General features: G+C 46.8%; 1 protein-coding gene across 1 annotated transcript in view; it reads left to right on the top strand.

Annotated features, from left to right (window-relative positions):
* Window positions 1-19,500, top strand: part of LOC139565016 (E3 ubiquitin-protein ligase SMURF2-like) — a 59,825-nt gene that overhangs the window by 28,349 nt on the left and 11,976 nt on the right. The window contains exons 2-11 of the mRNA XM_071385022.1: window positions 2,683-2,721; window positions 4,334-4,442; window positions 8,818-8,951; window positions 10,423-10,488; window positions 11,309-11,393; window positions 11,887-11,970; window positions 13,014-13,228; window positions 14,504-14,588; window positions 18,105-18,263; window positions 18,425-18,478. Coding sequence (XP_071241123.1) covers window positions 2,683-2,721; window positions 4,334-4,442; window positions 8,818-8,951; window positions 10,423-10,488; window positions 11,309-11,393; window positions 11,887-11,970; window positions 13,014-13,228; window positions 14,504-14,588; window positions 18,105-18,263; window positions 18,425-18,478 — 1,030 coding nt within the window. The remainder of the gene's footprint in view (window positions 1-2,682; window positions 2,722-4,333; window positions 4,443-8,817; window positions 8,952-10,422; window positions 10,489-11,308; window positions 11,394-11,886; window positions 11,971-13,013; window positions 13,229-14,503; window positions 14,589-18,104; window positions 18,264-18,424; window positions 18,479-19,500) is intronic.

Below are 19,500 nucleotides of genomic sequence, written 5' to 3' on the forward strand. Positions count from 1 at the left end.
CTTCAGAAAGTTGCAGGAAATACATATCACTGATGTATTCTGTTCATGTCTTATGTATGATAAGCTTGCTCAAATTAATTAATTTTCTAAACATTTAGTTGATTCCCTACTAAGTTCAATAAAACTATTTATATGGTTGAATTCTGTTTTAATGTCCATCGCCGTTCTCCGCATCACAGATTTTACAGGGCCCTAGTAATAAGAACTCCTCTCATGTTCTGATGGTTGGCTTACATTGGATGATGATTGCTGCCCGGTGCTCCATTCATGTCCTGCAGTCTATCTCATCATTGGCTTCTCTGCTGCCATTGTCTGGTTATCTCTGTAATTTCAGTGGTTTTGTCTTGGGTCCGCTGTGCTCGGCTGTAATTCGGTCTGTTCTATATTTTACATGTATAAGTGTAGTGTTGTTTTCCTGCTGTATTGATGGCTAGGTTTAATGTATGCTTACAGAAGGCCCGTTGGTTTTCATGTCCCGGTCAGAGGGACTTTACTGCAAGTTCTGGTGTTCCGTGATGTGTCATTTCTCTACCACAGTCAGACAGGCCTACTGTGTCACCGGCCTCCTCTCTCTTCCCTCTTCCTCTCTCCCAGTTTACATTTGGCTATATGAGACTCACCATTACCCTTTCTCACTGGGACTCCCTGTAACGTTTTAACTGTTCATGTCCATCTCCTGTAGCTTTGCTCCGCTGCAGCTGTAAAAATACAGAAAATTACCAGCTTTGAGAGTTCATTTCTTTTGTTTAAATCATCTACTTTTGAGAAACACACTATGTAGCTAGTTTTCAGGACCCAGCGTATGTCGTTCTGTCCGTATTTGGTTGTAAAAGAAGCCAGACCTGAATAGTGATATCACAGAGTGCTGTTACCTGATTCGTACAACTCCTCACCCCCTCACAGCACCTCACACCCCGACATTCTCTCTCTCACACCTCTCTGCCTGTAAATAATTAATTAGATCACTGGAGCTAGAGCGGGTGTGCAGAGCGAGGTGTTGTGGACCCTTTGAGGCCTGTGGTGTGTGTGATGACTGGCATACAGTGTCTGTGTGAGACTGACTGAGAGAGATGCATACCAGATGTTTGAGTAATGAGGTGGGTTTCACTGGAACGGAACACATTCCCAGGGATGTTTGCTGGAAGAAATTCTTCCTCGTCTGTCGAGCATGTTCTCCCTTCCCATCCCCCAAGAGGGTTTAGATTCGGTTGAGACCTATTCTTCTCCCTCCTCTCCATCTTAATGGTGTAATTTTCATTAAACCCAGAAACCCTTTGTGTGTGCTGAGTGTATCAGTAAACACCATGTGTAGATGTTTGTGTTTCACACTGCGGTCTGTGATTTGTGTGTTTAATTCAGTCCATGGCACTCTTAAATGGTGTTCTGTTCCCTCTCATACGTTGTTTCAGCTCAGCCCTAAATTGATTTAGGAGTCAGGTTATGTTTCACATGCAGTGTAAGCACTGTGGTTCTCCCTGTGTTTAGCTGTGGGTGGGTGGGGAGGGGCAGATGAATAGCGGTGGTTGTAGATTCAATGGCTTAGGCTGCTGTCTGCCCCTATGGGCCTGCCTTTGTTTATTTGTGTTAACAAAGTAAAGTCTGGACACACCTGCATGTGAGCGGGTCTCTGTAGAGAGAAGACACACAAACGGCCTCGGGGGCCCACCAGACATGAGACAGATTTCATGTCTCAAAGATCTGAAATCGACTCACATGGCAGCTATGGACGGCTGTCACACCGCAGCTGGCGTCTATGGGGATGGTATTGAACAGCGCTGGTAGTGAGCATAGTGGGTGGATTTTGATCAGTGGGATGTGACCGGGATGGCCCAAAAAATACATAGATCAAATACACAAAGGTAATTGAAGTACAATAGAAAGGCCATTATTGCCTGTGGCTGTGGCTGTGTCTGTACTGAAGGGGCTGAGTAAGTGACTGAGTGTGTGTCGGTGGCTCCAGACACCCAGGTGGCCGTTCATCCAGGCCCAGTGGAAGGTGTTTAAGTGGCTCTGCCTCATTGCCTCAGCAGCCCCTCCATGATTCTCACTGGGGATCTGCCCAATCTACTGCTCTGCTGCTGCAGGCTGGCTGCTGTGGGGAAGAGTATGCCCCTCCCTTTTAATAGTTCATATTGAATTAATGTGCGAATGCCCTATGATTCAGCATGTCGCCAACAAGTGCCCATATGCACTATCGTCAAGTTACTTTCTTGATTGAGTTGCTGTTAATCAACTACTATAGCTATAAAGCATGTTGATGTGGGTCTATTTTCTGGAGCGGAACAGGAGAGTTCCTCATGTCATTGAGTCATCACCTGGTTGTCAGCTTATGATCAGTACACACACTCAAATGTGGAGATATAGAGTCTGGCACAATCCAGTCTGGCTAAAGATATATGTTCATGTGTTTTCTCTATCACCTAAAAGTCACATTACTTGTCTTACATTACACATTATAAAAGAAATGCTCTTGCTGCTTATGTAATGTAGCCAGGGCTATCCATATCCAAGATGGAGCGCTTTTCGATTCAGTTCCCTGAGCAGCAGTGTATCACTTCAGCCCTGCACAAACCTCTCCCTTGGCAGTGATGTAACCACACGATCACAACAGCCTGTCAGTGTGTAATATGTGTCTATCTGCAACGATTAAAAATAACACCTCATTCTCCTCTTCTCTTTCAGTCCTCTGTGCCAAAAACCTGGTGAAGAAAGATTTCTTTCGTAAGTAACCCAGTGAAAGCTGTGTTTCTGATCCTCGACTCCATGTTAAATGGCTTTATAGTTTCATAGTCAGGGGGCTTGAGGGCTTTGATGTCTGCAGTGTGAGATATGTATCCCCCGTGAGAAATGTGAAATGTGGGTCAGTTTGAGCTGATAAAAGAGGGCCTGCTGCCAGCTGCTAGAGTTCCCTACCAGCAGAACGCCATGCTAACACACTTAACCAACCACTACAATACACCAGCAAAGAGGAAAGGGTTAGTAGCCTGTAATGTTACTACTGATATGTTTGTGGGGAGAAAGATGAGCTCACCACGTCACAATGATGTAGCTTATTATCAATATTATTATCAATATTATATATATATATTATCAATAAACTAGGACTATTTTATTCCCTTTGTTTCATTCACATTTCATGCATTGAGTCACACAGGTCTGAAATATCTCTTAAGGATCGGACCCTTTTTTCAATTTTCGCCTAAAATGACATACCCAAATCTAGCTACCTGTCGCTCAGGACCTGAAGCAAGGATATGCATATTCTTAATACCATTTGAAAGGAAACACTTTGAAGTTTGTGTAAATGTGATATTAATGTAGGAGAATATAACACATTTAATCTGTTAAAAGATAATACAAAGGGAAAAAACACGTGTTTTTTTCTCGTTCTTTTTCATCATCTTTGAAATGTATTATTCCAGGTTAGATGCAATTTCGATTCTGGCCACTAGATGGCAGCAGTGTCTGTGTACATTTTTAGACTGATCCAATGAACCATTGCAGGGATGTTCAAAATGTTGTATTAAGTCTGCCCAAATGTAATTGGGGCAATTCTGTAGAGGTTAAGTATGGGATATCAATAAAACGTTTATACCGTCATTTAAAGCTAGTGCATTTCAGAGTGAAACAGCACAGCATTTCAGTGTGTGCTAGGTGTCCATAGTGGCTCCAGTGTTTGGGTGTGTTTGGGTCAGGCTGTCATGGAGAGTGAGTGTGTTAAGGTCCCTCACTCAGGTGGTTTCTCTGGTGCCCATTCCTCCCATTCCAGCACTCAGGGGCTGAGTAAACACTCACTCAGTCAGGGCCTGGGTGGAGAGAACTCTGCCTTGTGTGGCAGCAAGGCAGGCTTGTCTCTGTGGGATAGTGTGTTTATGTATACGGAGAGATGTATTTCTAAGTGCAGTTTGTTTTGTTTGTGTGGGCCTGCATGGCATATGTGTGTGTGTGTGTCTGTGAGCTTGTGTGTCCACCACACCCAGGCTATGTGCAGGTAAATGTCATCCAACAGGTCCCTCAGGTCTGTCTATTAGTGTCAATGTCATGTCCACCCGTATCTCTAGATATCTGTCACTCGGCTCAGGTTCAGTCACACTATCATATTCACACATCAGCCATTCCTAGACTGTCATAGAATGTTATTCATCAAAAGTAGTTTTCTTCAGATAACCTCTTTTCCCCCTTTCAGAAACCGGATAGTCTCACTTCCATCTGCATAATGAAATCATCAAATAATGATGGAGTGATGCCTGTAACATTTTCTCCTAGTACAGCCTGTCCTTGGCCAGGCCAGTGTGCTGAGGCAGAGTGTGTGTGTGTGTGTGTTCCTCTGCAGGCCTCCCTGATCCCTTTGCCAAAGTGGTGGTGGACGGCTCAGGACAATGTCACTCCACAGACACCGTGAAGAACACCCTCGACCCCAAGTGGAACCAGCACTACGACCTGTGAGTCCCCTCATCACTCAACCCACATAATGGATAGCGCAGAGCTTGCGCTTGACATACCATCCATATAGAAGCAGCTGTGACTAGATGTGAAACTGTGTATCTAACAGAAACCTTACCTTAACCTGCTGATTTAGTAATGAACCAGCATTCTGCTGAACTGCGGCCCCTCTCTATAACTATCACCAGTGCCCTCTATGCTATATCTACACCAGTGGAGGCTGCTGAGGGGAGGACAGCGCATAATAATGGCTGGAACAGCGCGACTGGAATGGCATTAAACACATGGAAACCATGTGTTTGATGTATTTGATACCATTCCACCATTCCGCTCCAGCCATTACCATGAGCCCGTCCTCCCCAATTAAGATGCCACCAACTTCCTGTGATCTACGCATTCCCTCACCCAACTCCAATGTGCCAAGTGTACATCAGGGATGTGTCACACATTGATTCTGCAGGATCTGAATGCCTTACAGTAAGCTGTGTTTATGTCTGTCCTCACACTTATCTGTAGGCCAGCAATGACAATTCCACTGGGGTAGTTAACGTGAAAAAGAAAAACATTTACCTTTTGGGCAGAAATATGTGCATGTCTTGTTGCATCCATGTCGCTTTTCCCAAAGACTGCTTGTCTTGTGAAAACAACCTGGGAAAAGAGGGGGGGAGTGAAAGTTTCCAGTATTTGCCCAGTGTTTATCCAGCCGTCACGCGTAGCTAACAGAAAGAGGAAGCACATGTCTCCGTTTGTTTGGTTGCTCAGGATACCAGACCCTCTCCCAACATGGCTGTTTAATTAGCTGTTCATGTCCCGTTTGACAGGAGGGAAACATAGCCCTCAGTCAGTCCCACTGTGGAGGAGAGAGAGTGCTGGACACGGTGATGGATGGGAGGACATCGACCTGTGTGCTCCCAAGACGGAGCCAAATGCACTCACACACACCTCTCCATTTTTATTTTTTTTCACTTGGAACCTGCCTGTGTTTCTTCCTGTTAATGACTATGTTAAACCTTTAGGTGCCCTCTCTCTGTGTGTCAGGGTTAAGGATTACTACTCCATGCTAAGGCACATGGACTCTCCTCAGTGTGTGGAGTCTAATTGACTGAGGGTAGCTGAGCAAACTCACACATATTCAAATGGTGTCTGAAACACCTGGTGCTCACGCTCAGCAGAGCCAGAAAAGCCTTTGCTTAGTTGGCACTGAAGCTTTTTTCCATTGGTTGTATGTGCACAGCATGAGGAAGTGTATGTGCTCATGGCAACATTGACACGTCAGGGCCTCCTCAGTGGTGCTGTCAGTGGTCAGACCAACAGACTGGCCCGTGACCGCTGACCCCAGCCAGCATTGTTGCGGAAGTGGCCTGTATGCCAAGGATAGCAGACTGTGTCTCGCTGGCAAACTGCCTCTCCTCGACTCCTATCCAGCCCAGTTAAAGTATGTGGAGCAGACAGACTGGACTGTAATACGGGTCTGTAGCCCTATTAGGGACAAACCAGGGGACAAACCTATCAGTTTCTTGTTCAGCATGCTTCAAACTACATTTATAGTAAGAAGTATAATATGTTAATGAATATGTCAAATAACATTTTATTTGTCACATGCTTCGAAAACAACAGGTGTAGACTAACAGTGAAATGCTTACTTACGGGCCCTTCCCAACAACGCAGAGAGAAAGAAAATAGAGAAATAAGTAAGTAAAACACGTAATAATAAATACACAATGCATAACGATAACTTGGCTATACACATTGGGTACCAGTACCAAGTCGTTGTGCAGGGGTACGAAGTATTTGAGGTAGATATGTATATAGGTAGAAAGTGACTAGGCAACAGGATAGATAATAAACAGTAGCAGCAGCGTAAGTGATGAGTCAAAAGAGTTAGTGCAAAAAGGCTCAATGCAGGTAGTCCAGGTAGCTGCTGGTTAACTATTTGTCTTGGGGGTAGAAGCTGTTCAGGGTCATGTTGGTTCCCGACTTAGTTCATCGGTACCGCTTGCCGTGCAGTAGCAGAGAGTCTATGACTTGGGCGACTGGAGTCTTTGACGATTTTGAAGGCCTTCCCATGACTGACAACTGCTTGGCATCCGACCGCAATGTGCTACAGGGGGTAGTGCGAATGGCCCAGTACATCACTGGGGCCGAGTTCCCTGGCGTCCAGGTCCTGGATGGCGCCTTGCAGTCGGATGCCAAGCGGTGGTGCAGCTGTATAACCTTTTGAGGATCTGAGGGCCCATGCCAAATCTTTTCAGCCTCCTGAGTGGGAAGAGGTGTTGTCGTGCCTTCACGACTGTGTTGGTGTGTGTGGACCATGATAATTCCACCACTCCACTACAGCCCCGTGGATGTGGATGGGGGCATGTTTGGCCCTCCGTTTCCTGTATTCGGCCCTCCGTTTTCTGGCACCATACTGCCAGATCTCGGACCTCCTCCCTATAGGCTGTCTCATCGTCATCGCTGATCAGGCCAACCACCGTCGTGTCGTCAGCAAACTTAATGATGGTGTTGGAGTTGTGCGCGGCCATGCCATGCAGTAGCGGGCGAACAGGGAGTACAGGAGGGGACTAAGCATGCACCCCTGAAGGGCCCCCGTGTTGATGGTCAGCGTGGCGGATGTGTTGTTGCCTACCCTCACCACCTGGGGGTGGCCCGTCAGGAAGTCCAAGATCTAGTTGCAAAGGGGGGTGTTCAGTCCCAGAGTCCTTAGCTTAGTGATAAACCTGGAGGGCACTATGTTGAACGCTGAGCTATAGTCAATGAACTGTATGCATGGTTCAGTGTTGCTTGCCTCGAAGCGAGCATAGAAGGCATTTATCTCGTCTGGAAAGGCTCACGTCACTGGGCAGCTCGTGGCTGGGTTTCCCTTTGTTCCCCGTGATAGTTTGCAAGCCCTGGAGCATCCAACGAGCGTCAGAGCCGTTGTAGTAGGATTCAATCTTAGTCTGTATTGACAAACTTCCTGTTTGATGGCACGTTGGAGGTTGTAGCAGCTTTTCTTATAAGTGTACGGAATACTGTCCTGCTCCCTGAAACCGGCAGCTCTAGCCTTTAGCTCAATGTGGATGTTGCACTTATTAATGATGCCGGTGACTGATGTGGTAACCTCCTCAATTTTTTGGGATGAATCGCATAGCATATTATAGCCTGTGCTAGCAAAACAGTCCTGTAGCTTAGCATCTGCTTCGTCGGACCACTTCCGTATTGTGCACGTCACTGATATATAATGATGAGATGTTAATTAATCTCCTATACCTTCATAGATACAATTATTGGGATGAAAAGACACATGCACAATGTTGTGTTCCCATAGCCTGGCCCAGGCCCTTGTCCCTCTCTGTCCCATCTCTGCAGCTATGGGGACAGGGGGAACAGGTGGCGGTAGTGTCCCCAGGACCCAGCTGGTCCTATCCTGCCTGCTGAGGAAGTATGACAGCCTGGCCTGCCTAGCACCAACTGCCATGCAATATGCCATATACTGTAACTAAACCAACCAGAGACATAACATAGAGATAGCCTAAGAGGAGAAACTCTTATCTTATCTTATCTTACAAGTAATCATATTATCTGAGAGTTTGGTATGTTTGGCATGTGTATAGTGTATGTAAACATACTGTATCTTGTTTTGGAAAGCTTAATCCAATATCTAGTCTACTGATCTTATTATAAGATACAATAATCATATCCAGATCTGTGTTGGATTTAATAATTCCCCCCTACAAACCAGTCCTGCATTCTAATGCTCTCAGATAGCACCCCAGACAGGCATTTGGCTTCTACTCAAAATGTCCAGACATCTTACTCACAGCCCCATTGTTTCACATCCCTTTAGTTTTGGTAAGCAGCATGATAATTATAGTGGGATGCAGTCTGCTAACTGTATGGATGATTAGTTTTACACTGAGGAAGGGAACTGGGCAGAACAGATGTGCCACGTCAGGTTCACGTAGTGTGAGTTTAATACCCAGGCCTCGACTGACACACAGTACCTAAGAGTGATAACAGAGGCAGTCAGGGAGTAATGTCATGGTTCAACTGTTCACTCTCTCCTTCTTTTCCTCACTTACACTATCCCTCTTTCTATCTCTCTTTCAGCCTCTCCTCCTCCCATTTCTCTCTCCTTCTCTGGGTGATTTTGGGTTGAAGGGCTGCCTTTGGATGATTTATGACTCACAGGCGGAAAATCCCTCTCAGACACCTCCTGACTGTGTCCTTGTGGGGACGCAGCCCGCGGTGACAGGCAGCCCCGAGCGGATGTGTGCCTCCCCAGCGGGGACATCCAGGCAAAGACTGGCCTGTTGGAACAGTGCATTCACACAGGCTTTAGTAACATCTACAGTACATTGGAAGTGACTGGTCTCTCTCTTCTCTCCTCAGATATATTGGCAAGTCTGACTCCATCACCATCAGCGTGTGGAACCACAAGAAGATCCATAAGAAGCAGGGGGCTGGCTTCCTGGGCTGTGTACGCCTTCTATCCAACGCCATCAACCGCCTCAAAGACACCGGCTGTAAGGACTACCTGATTGAATTAGTGTGCATGTGTGTGTGTGTATTTAATGCTGTGAGGTAATGTCTGTGTAGTGACCCATTGTCTGTCCCACAAACGGAGTCACAGGCTAGCGGAGTCACAGGCTAGCGGAGTCACAGGCTAATAATCCCCTTCTCCTGTCACAGTGACACATTGAGCTGTACCCTCACAAGTGCGCACACTGTCTCCCTATTCCTGACAGGGCACAGACCAGGTTGTGAGAGGGGTCACATTCTGCAGTGCCAGAACAGGAAAAGACAATCAGCATCAGCCCACAATCACTGTAAACGTGTCATGTCAGAAGCGAATGGCTAAATGAGATTGAGGCTTGGCGCTCCAAGCCAACGCAGCAGTGGCAGCCAGACAGGGACCCAGTGATGGCTTTACCAAAGGGCCTCCCCCTCCCACTGTATGTATACTATGCTGATAGGCCTGCTATGGTCTTGTAGATGGAAAAAGGACAAAATCCCACTGCTTTTCCTAGAAGCCCCTGACACTTGTTTTCCTTGAAAACCCGAACCCTGTGCCTCAGCTGTGAGTAGTTTGCCTCTTCATTTCCTCTCATTCCCCCCTCCTCACGCCCTCCACCCTCGTCTGTCCCATAGACTGGCAGCATGCATGCGCCACAGTGACTAACCTCCGTTTATCTCGGTCGGCAAATCTAGACAACCGGTCATTTTACTCAGACATGCATAATTGTACAGCTATTTAAATGTAAGCATAGATTTGTTATGTCCCTCGGTTGTGGTCTTATTCAAGTGTATGTTTGTCATTCTTTTGCTTGTGCTTTTTGCAGCTGGTCCACTGTGTCCTGTCCACAGGCGTTTTAGGGGGCTTTGGGTTTGTGTGTGCACGCTCATTGCCCCAGTCTTGTAATGGTTTGACCGACCATGTTTTGGTCCCTGTTTAGTCTAGACGTACATCCTGAGCTGATCTGCATGACACTCAGACAACAGTGAACAGATAGTGGCATTTCTCATATCTGCAGGCAACGTGGTATTCCTGATATTTCTTTGGTCCTTTTTTTTGCTTTGTTTTTCAGCCTGGGCTGAGAACGTAGACAAAGAGTTTCCAGACATTGGCAGGGGTTCATGTCCATGTTCAGTCTGGGTGGAATAGTGCCGGCTTTGTGCAGAGATTTGTCAAATGTTTGACCTCTGTAGTGAACTGCAGGCTGCTCGGTACCGATGCTCAGTGATTTTTTTACGGTCCATGGCCACTCCACAGACCATCTGTTCCAGTGCATATCCCATACCCAGCCTCCAAGGGAGGGGGTAGAGAGAGGAATTCACTGTGGGTGATGTAAACGATACAGAGCAAAGGGACTTGTCTGCGGGGACAAAAACCCTCCCAACACATGCTAGTTTACATGTCTCTCAGACAGTGATCGATCCCCCTTTCCTCTCTCTCCTCTCTTCTTCCCTATACTCCTTCCCCTCTCTCCTCCACAGATCAGAGATTGGACATGAACAAGCTGGGCCTCAATGACAGTGACACAGTGAGGGGTCAGATAGTGGGTGAGTACAGCAGTGACCAGCAGGCCACACAGACTTTCACCACACACTCACGTACATTCACGTAACACTGTTATGTACCTGAAGTGTTACCACTCCATTATTAGAACCTCAGGCTAACCACAGTTGTTTTTATAATGCTGATAAGACCTCACTACACCACCACGCATAGAAAGAGAACTAGGAAAGAGAACAAGAAACCCTCCCAACACCATGTAGGCTCCCTCCAGTAACCTGAGCCTGCAGGGGGACTTATTTTCCCAGTGATTCGTTGGTGTGTAAAGCGTTGAGCGCTGCCCCTGAGCGTGCCGTGCCTCTGACACCAGGCTCGATGAGCGCCTCCCTCTGACTTCAGACGGCCCACACTTCCATCTGCACAACAGGGCATGGTGACAGACAGTCACAGCACCTCTGACCCACCAACATGGGCACTGAACAGCCTGGGTGGTGGCAGAGAGGCCAGAGTTAGCTAGCTACAGTAGACAGAGTCTAGCATTGATACGTGCCCTCCACTCACTTCTTGGGTCCTTTCCAGAACTGGGATTTGGGACTGGTCAGACCACTGTCAGAGTGCAGACGGCTGGTACTTCTACTTCCAGACACGATCATCTTGTCACCCACTAGAGGATTTGACCATGTGATCCTCTTAAAAATGGATTCCTCATTTAGCCCTAAATAACATCATTACAGTATTGCATTACAGCAATTCACAGTTTTAAAATAGTTCCTCTTTAGTCTCTGGTATGAGAGGACATGAACAGAGTGAGATTCTACCACCCAATCATTCTCCTATGTGTATCTGAATGTGTCTGTGTGTCCAAAGTGAGCCTGCAGTCCAGAGACAGGATAGGCACAGGAGGCCCAGTGGTGGACTGCAGCCGTCTGTTTGACAATGACCTGCCAGACGGGTGAGTACCATACCCACCAACACACCACAACTCCATTTAACATTTGTCCGTACTGGACAGTGGACCCACTATCACCACATCATACCCTCACAGCAGGGCCAGTCTGAGCCTATGATAACCACACTGCCCCACAACCAAAAGTGTTCCAGACAGCATGTGGTGTGGTGTCCCAGACTCCAATCTAAGTAGCCAGAGGCTCTGCTGTTCAGACACTTCACCAGCTTAGCACGACTGACCTCACCACTGAGCCAATGATGTTGGCTGGGGTTAGGGAGTCTAGTCTGGGGTTGGTGTGCGCCAGAGGAATTGGGTGAGCAGATGGGAGACTGTGTCCTATTAGCTAGCAAGAAGCTCTGTGGGGAATATCTGGGTCATGTTTAGTAGGGGGGAAATGTTTTGAAACAGTGAAACAGGAGGTACTACCTGAACTTGGTTTCCCTCAATGTCCACTCACTGCTTTGTACGTGTGTGTGTTTGTATCTGCTGCATCCAGCTGGGAGGAGCGGAGGACTGCGTCTGGCCGAATCCAGTACTTGAACCACATCACACGCACCACACAGTGGGAGAGGCCTACCAGGTGAGTCAGCCTGGCCTCAAAGTCTTTATGTAACATAGTAAATGTAAATCTGTGACACTCAAATTAGTATGATATGTTTGGTATGATGACATAAGACACAAGGTTACTGAAGCCAAAACACTAAAGGAGGGAGGTTGGTCGGGTAGGATGGGTGGTGGGTGTATATAGCGAATGTCTAGCAACCCAAACTTTAGCATTTTTGCTAATTAGTAACTACTTAGCATATTAGCTAATCCTAACCTTAATTCTTAACTCCTAGCCTAGCTAACATTAGCCGCCTAGCTTAATGTTAGCCACAACAAAATGGAATTCCTAACATATCATACGTATTGAAAATTCTTAACATATTATACAAATTGCAATTTGTAACATATCATACGAATTGTAATTCGTAACATATACTAAATGGAGGGAGACCGGTTTACATTTACTATGTTATGTCTGTCCCTGAGTCCAGGCTGAGTGAGTACACAGTCTTACCCACTACCCAACCTCAAACCCATGGCATGAGGTCCCCAAGACCTAGACAGCATTGCATTTGTATTAGGAGACACTGCAGACTATTGAACGGGGCCCTAAGACTCTTATGCTCCAGACGGTATTGTTGCTCCACAGTCTCTCTCTCTTTGCTCCCTTATCAGCTCCCTTCCTGTTACTCTGCTCTGCTCTAGACTGGCCTCAGGCCCCTCACTCAGTACTGCTCTGTGTGTGTGTGTGTGTGTGTGTGTGTGTGTGTGTGTGTGTGTGTGTGTGTGTGTGTGTGTGTGTGTGTGTGTGTGTGTGTGTGTGTGTGTGTGTGTGTGTGTGTGTGTGTGTGTGTGTGTGTGTGTGTGTCTATGTCTCTGCCTCACTGACCTCATGATGCTTATGAAAGCAGGAGCAAGCCAATGTCTAGCCCTAGCATCTAAGCGTATTACAAGCACAGCTAGATATGAAATATGAGTAGACATGGGCCTAATTTGAACAAACCTACCATGAAGGATATATTATAACCCACCCTCCCTGTCTGACTGTGATCTCCTCCTGTTCCCTGTCTCTCCCAGGCCTGCGTCGGAGTACTCCAGCCCGGGCCGGCCTCTCAGCTGCATCGTGGATGAGAACACGCCCATCCTGAGCACCAATGGGGCCACGCCCACCATTCCGTGTGTCCCGTCCAGCGACCAGCGGGCCCAGGAGAGACGCGTACGCTCCCAGAGACACAGGAACTACATGAGCAGGACACACCTCCACACACCCCCAGACCTGCCTGAGGGATACGGTTAGTGGAAAGAGGATTCTAACACACAATATGGACACACCGGACATACACAAACATACACACAATCACACTATAGGACTACCACTTCGGTTCCCACAGCCAGACTAGACTGGAGCATTCTGTATTATGAACATCCTCTATGACAGACATGTCTCCTTCTGTTTTAAGACCGGTGTCGTCATTGCAATGCCTCGGTGTTAACTGCCTCCCTCCTCCTCTCTTCAGCCCAACGCTCAGCTGAATCATCCTGCTAATCTATGTCCCTATTCAGTCCCAACAGCACAGCCACCATGACTCTGCAGCGCAGCATAAGCAGCCTGACAGGCCCCATTTTAAAAAACTAATTGAATCGATCTAGCAGTTAAAGGCTGGCGGCAGCCGCTCACTCCTTCCCCTCCTCTCTCCTTCTTCACATGCAGCCCATGGGCGGCTGCTTGATATTCAGACACTGTGTAGTCTTGCTGAGGATTTAGGAGTGCTGGCCAGAGGAGTAAATCACAGCAGCCCAGCCCAGCTCTTCAAGATTAGGAGGGTGCTGTCTCTTTTTGGGCCAGCTCCTCTGAACCGCTGTTAGCAGCCCCAGTGGCGGGCCAAGTTCGACCAAGAAGTGTCACTCTGTGTCGAATGCGTTGGGCGCATCGGTGCTCAGCGGGGAGGGGGGAAGGTGGAAGTTATGTACACATATGTTAGAGAGGCAGGGCGGTGGGTCCTAAGGAATGCCAGAGAAGAGCTTCCAAGCTCATGGAAATATCTCCGTCAAGCTGTGATGAATGAGCTCACCAACACACAGACAACCATCTTCTCCCCCTGTCAGACCCGCAACTGGGATCCAAACTGACTCAATCCCTGCTTTTATCTCTGTCTGTGTGATCTCTCTTACGCTTCCACACACGCTCGGATCAAGATACGCACGCACATTGACGCACCAATAACAATCCTCACAGTGGAACAAATGTATAACTAACAGCTTTATTTTTCTTATCATCCACTCACATCTCTCACTCGCTCACTCATCTCTCACTCGCTCACTCATCTCTCACTCGCTCACTCATCTCTCACTCTCTCGCTCATCTCCCACTCTCTCGCTCATCTCTCTCCCTCACTCACCTCTTACTCATCTCACTCTCACTCATCTCTCTCTCATCTCTCACTCTCACTCATCTCTCACTCATCCACTCTCTCACTCATCTCTCACATGTGTGTACTTGTCTGTAACCATTGCTCTGTACCTCTTATACCTGTATGAGTAGCCATGCTATTGTTCCCCCCTTACAGAGCAGAGGACCACGCAGCAGGGCCAGGTCTACTTCCTCCACACCCAGACCGGAGTCAGCACATGGCACGACCCTCGAGTGCCCAGGTATACCCACCACCACTGTCTGAACACACAGTGCCCAGGTATACCCACCACCACTGTCTGAACACACAGTGCCCAGGTATACCCACCACCACTGTCTGAACACACAATGCCCAGGTATACCCACCATCACTGTCTGAACACACAGTGCCCAGGTATACCCAGCACCACTGTCTGAACACACAGTGCCCAGGTATACCCACCACCACTGTCTGAACACACAGTGCCCAGGTATACCCACCACCACTGTCTGAACACACAGTGCCCAGGTATACCCACCACCACTGTCTGAACACACAGTGCCCAGGTATACCCACCACCACTGTCTGAACACACAGTGCCCAGGTATACCCACCACCACTGTCTGAACACACAGTGCCCAGGTATACCCACCACCACTGTCTGAACACACAGTGCCCAGGTATACCCACCACCACTGTCTGAACACACAGTGCCCAGGTATACCCACCACCACTGTCTGAACACACAGTGCCCAGGTATACCCAGCACCACTGTCTGAACACACAGTGCCCAGGTATACCCACCACCACCACTGTCTGAACACACAGTGCCCAGGTATACCCAGCACCACTGTCTGAACACACAGTGCCCAGGTATACCCAGCACCACTGTCTGAACACACAATGCCCAGGTATACCCACCACCACTGTCTGAACACACAGAGCCCAGGTATACCCACCACCACTGTCTGAACACACAATGCCCAGGTATACCCACCACCACTGTCTGAACACACAGTGCCCAGGTATACCCACCACCACTGTCTGAACACAGTGCCCAGGTATACCCACCACCACTGTCTGAACACACAGTGCCCAGGTATACCCACCACCACTGTCTGAACACACAGTGCCCAGGTATACCCACCACCACTGTCTGAACACACAGTGCCCAGGTATACCCACCACCACTGTCTGAACACACAGTGCCCAGGTATACCCACCACAATCAGTGGCTAGCTCTCCTAAGGCTTGTCCAGACCCTTCTGTAATTGTGCTGCTGGTTACATGCTGACAAGCTAAGAGAGAGGGCTGGTGTCATAGTCCTTTGTAGCTCAGTTGGTAGAGCATGGTGCTTGCAATGGCAGGATAGTGGGATCGATTCCCAGAACCACCCGTATGTAAAATGTATACGCTCATGACTTTAAGCCGCTTTGGATAAAAGAGTCCACTAAATGGCATGTAAATGTTAAACCACAGGGATCTGAGAGGATTCACAGCAGACACCTCTGGCACGACCTCTGCCTCCATACTAGAGGTCGACCGATTATGATTTTTCAATGCCGATACCGATTATTGGAGGACAAAATAAGCCGATACCGATTAATCGGCCAATTTATTTTAAAAATTTAAATGTTTACTATATATATATCATACACACACACACATTTTTGTAATAATGACAATTGCAACAATAATGAATGAACAATGAACACTTTTATTTTAACTTAATATAATACATAAATACACACACACACACACACACACAGCTCTGAAGTGACAATGATACTGAAGAGTCTGCTTAGGAGACAAATACTCTCAACTGTTTGAATAAAAATAGAGTTTAAGTTACCTGTGATGAATGTTGAAAACAAAAACTTTAATTTCTATATGCAGGAAATTCTATTTTAATAATGGGCATGGTAAGAATTGACAACCAAAGTGCAAGTCATAATTCCCATGACACCTTCTAGCAAAATCTGAAAAGCGGTTCCTTCATTTATTCCATAGGATATTTTTAGATTCACTTAAAATAAGGTCTGTGTTTCGTGTAGGCTTACATCACCGTGCCAATTTTATAACTGTGTAGATATCCATAGACAAAGGTAACTGATCAATATTGGCTAAATATAAGCGAAGATTTAAAAAAATGTAGAGTGGATTTATGAAAATATGTTGACAAACGTTACCTTATCCTAGTGAGATTTACACGGGTATCAAAACGTCGAGGCGGTTTAAGCCTGCACGAAACACAGACCTTATTTGAAGTAGATCAAGACATTCTCTATGGAAGACATGAACGGTAAAATAATGAAGGAACCCCTTTCAAATTCAGCCGCAAGTTATTACAGGAATTATAACGCGTCGACTATTTCTCTCTAAACCATATACCTTTGACTAATCCGGAAACTATCACCTCGAAAACAAAACATTTATTCCATTCCGTATTTTATCTAACGGGTGGCATCCATGAGTCTAAATATTCCTGTTACATTGCACAACCTTCAATGTTGTCATCATTACGTAAAATTCTGGCAAATTAGTTCGCAAAGAGCCAGGCGGCCCAAACTGTTGCATATACCCTGAACGCAAGAGAAATGACACAATTTCACCTGGTTAATATTGCCTGCTAACCTGGATTTATTTTAGCTAAATATGCAGGTTTAAAAATATATACTTGTGTATTGATTTTAAGAAAGGCATTGATGTTTATGGTTAAGTACACATTGGAGCAATGACAGTCATTGATTGATTGTTTTTTATAAGATAAGTTTAATGCTAGCTAGCAACTTACCTTAGCTTACTGCATTCGCTAACAGGCAGGCTCCTCGTGGAGTGCAATGTAATCAGGTGTTAGAGCATTGGACTAGTTAACTGTAAGGTTGCAAGATTGGATCCCCTGAGCTGACAAGGTTAAAAATCTGTCGAGGCAGAACGTTCCTAGGCCGTCATTGAAAATAAGAATGTGTTCTTAACTGACTTGCCTAGTTAAATAAAGATTAAATAAAGGTGTAAAAAAATATATATATATATGCAAATCGGCGCCCAAAAATACCGATTTCCGATTGTTATGAAAACTTGAAATCGGCCCCCGATTAATCGGCCATTCCGATTAATCGGTCGACCTCTACTCCATACCCTCAGCACACAGCCTTCAGCCCTACTGTACATGTGGCTCAGAGATGCCATTCACTCAGGCATGTGTGTCTCATGGATTACCACAGGCCCAGAGGAGATCACACATCAACACGTCAGTCTACTGGGAATAGAGTCAATAGAAAGAAAGTCAGTGATTGAAAAATACCTAGACGTTGCTGTTCTCTTGCCCCCGTGGAAATATGTGTGATAGATTGCGTTTTTCTTGCACTTGATGCTATCCTCTTGGTCATGCCACACCCTGGTTGTGTGTGCAGCAGATGCTGGGCTGCCAAGCTCCCAGTGCTGAGAGGCTTGGTCATTTGGCTGGGACTCAGTCTGATAAGTCACTACCGTTGAAGTGGGGCTGCTGTCATTTCTTAGTTGCTCTCCACAGACAGCTAAAGGAGTCCAGCTGAAAGGATTGCATGGCAGCAATAAATCATTTAGACGGGAAGAAGAAAAATGGAATATAAGTGATGTCGTTTTGGAATCTTTTCTCGCGTCTCTTTGTTTCCCAGTTACCATCAGCCTTGAGGTCTGATTCATACCTTGAATTTGATTGTTCTTACGTCTCATTCTTTGATTATTTTTATTTTCTGCCTTTCTACCTCTGACTGTGTTGGGGATTTGTGCTTCCCAGAGACCTGAGTAATGTAAACTGTGAGGAGCTGGGCCCACTGCCCCCTGGCTGGGAGATCAGGAACACAGCCACCGGCCGGGTCTACTTCGTGGACCACAACAACCGCACCACGCAGTTCACAGACCCGCGCCTCTCCGCCAACCTGCATCTAGTCCTTAAGTGAGTATCGGGTTATACCAGCGCCACAAATTAAACATGGTCCAGAGCCTCATAACAGCCCAGATAAAATGAGAAGTAGTTGAGGGAGAACTGTACTGTATGACTGGCTGGCAGTGTGGCTGTGTAACTGTGGTGTAACTGTGGTGTTTTGTGTTCTGCAGCCCAAGCCCCAATGGTTCCCGCAGCGGCATCGAAATTCAGAACAGTTCGATCAGGTGAGGCCCTCTATTTCTCCCCTCTATTCTGTGGCCGACCTCTATTTCTTCAACACTTGGTTCTGGGGAGGCAGAACAGACTGCACACAGAAAGACACACACAGATACACACACAGACATATTGACTCCCCCACACAGGATGCTTTACAGGAAAGTCCAGTGCCAAGGTGTGTTAAACGCCTGTTGGGGTTCAGCTATCAGAGCAGCCTTTCTCCTGTGCACACACTCTCCCTCACACACTCCCACACACAACCTCACCCATCCAGACACACACACACTGCACGCACAAGGCTGCATTCCACCGCCCGGCAGCGGTTTTGATCATGCGGGGGTTTTAGCACACAATCCGTCACAAAGCTTGTTTTGGCTCAACATCAGATAACAATGTGGAAACCAAGACTGATGTGTCTGTGGCTGAGGAGCGTCTTACGTCCAGGAAACGGAGCATAAATTTGATGCCCGAGTCAATGACTGAATTGTGTGTGTGCATGATAGTGTGTGTTGGTGCGTGCCTGTGTGTGCAGTGTTCGTCAGTGCATGCGCTTCAGAATTTTTCCTCGCAGCTGTTCAAACACGGCCCATGTAACGATAGCTGCAGCATTACCCACAGTGCAGTGTAAAGGTGGAGCAGAGTACGGGCGGGTTCGGTGGGCCTCCTCCGTGTGACCTCATTCCTGCTCCGTGCCGGGAGAGGCGGAATGCACCGATGAAAAGATCTGCTGTTATTTTCCCCTGTTCTGACAGATCAAAGAACGTGTTTGGGACTTTGGTGCTTTTTCTTTTTCTGCGGTCCTCTGAAAATCATATAAATCCCAGGCTGGCACGCCATGTATGTTTGTAATGCAGGAATCTTGTCTAAAGCACAATAATGTCCAGATGTGTGAAAAGCAGTGCACAGTGTTTCTTCTTTTTAAAAAGCACTGGTCCGATTATTATTTCACTTTAAAGTTGGGAATTAGAGTTTACTAGGTTATTGATGTCTTTGTTTGAGAGGAAGAATTGTATTGAAATGGAAGGTGTTT

This window comes from Salvelinus alpinus, chromosome 36 (genome assembly GCF_045679555.1).
Source record: "Salvelinus alpinus chromosome 36, SLU_Salpinus.1, whole genome shotgun sequence".
Taxonomy (NCBI): Eukaryota; Metazoa; Chordata; class Actinopteri; order Salmoniformes; family Salmonidae; genus Salvelinus; species Salvelinus alpinus.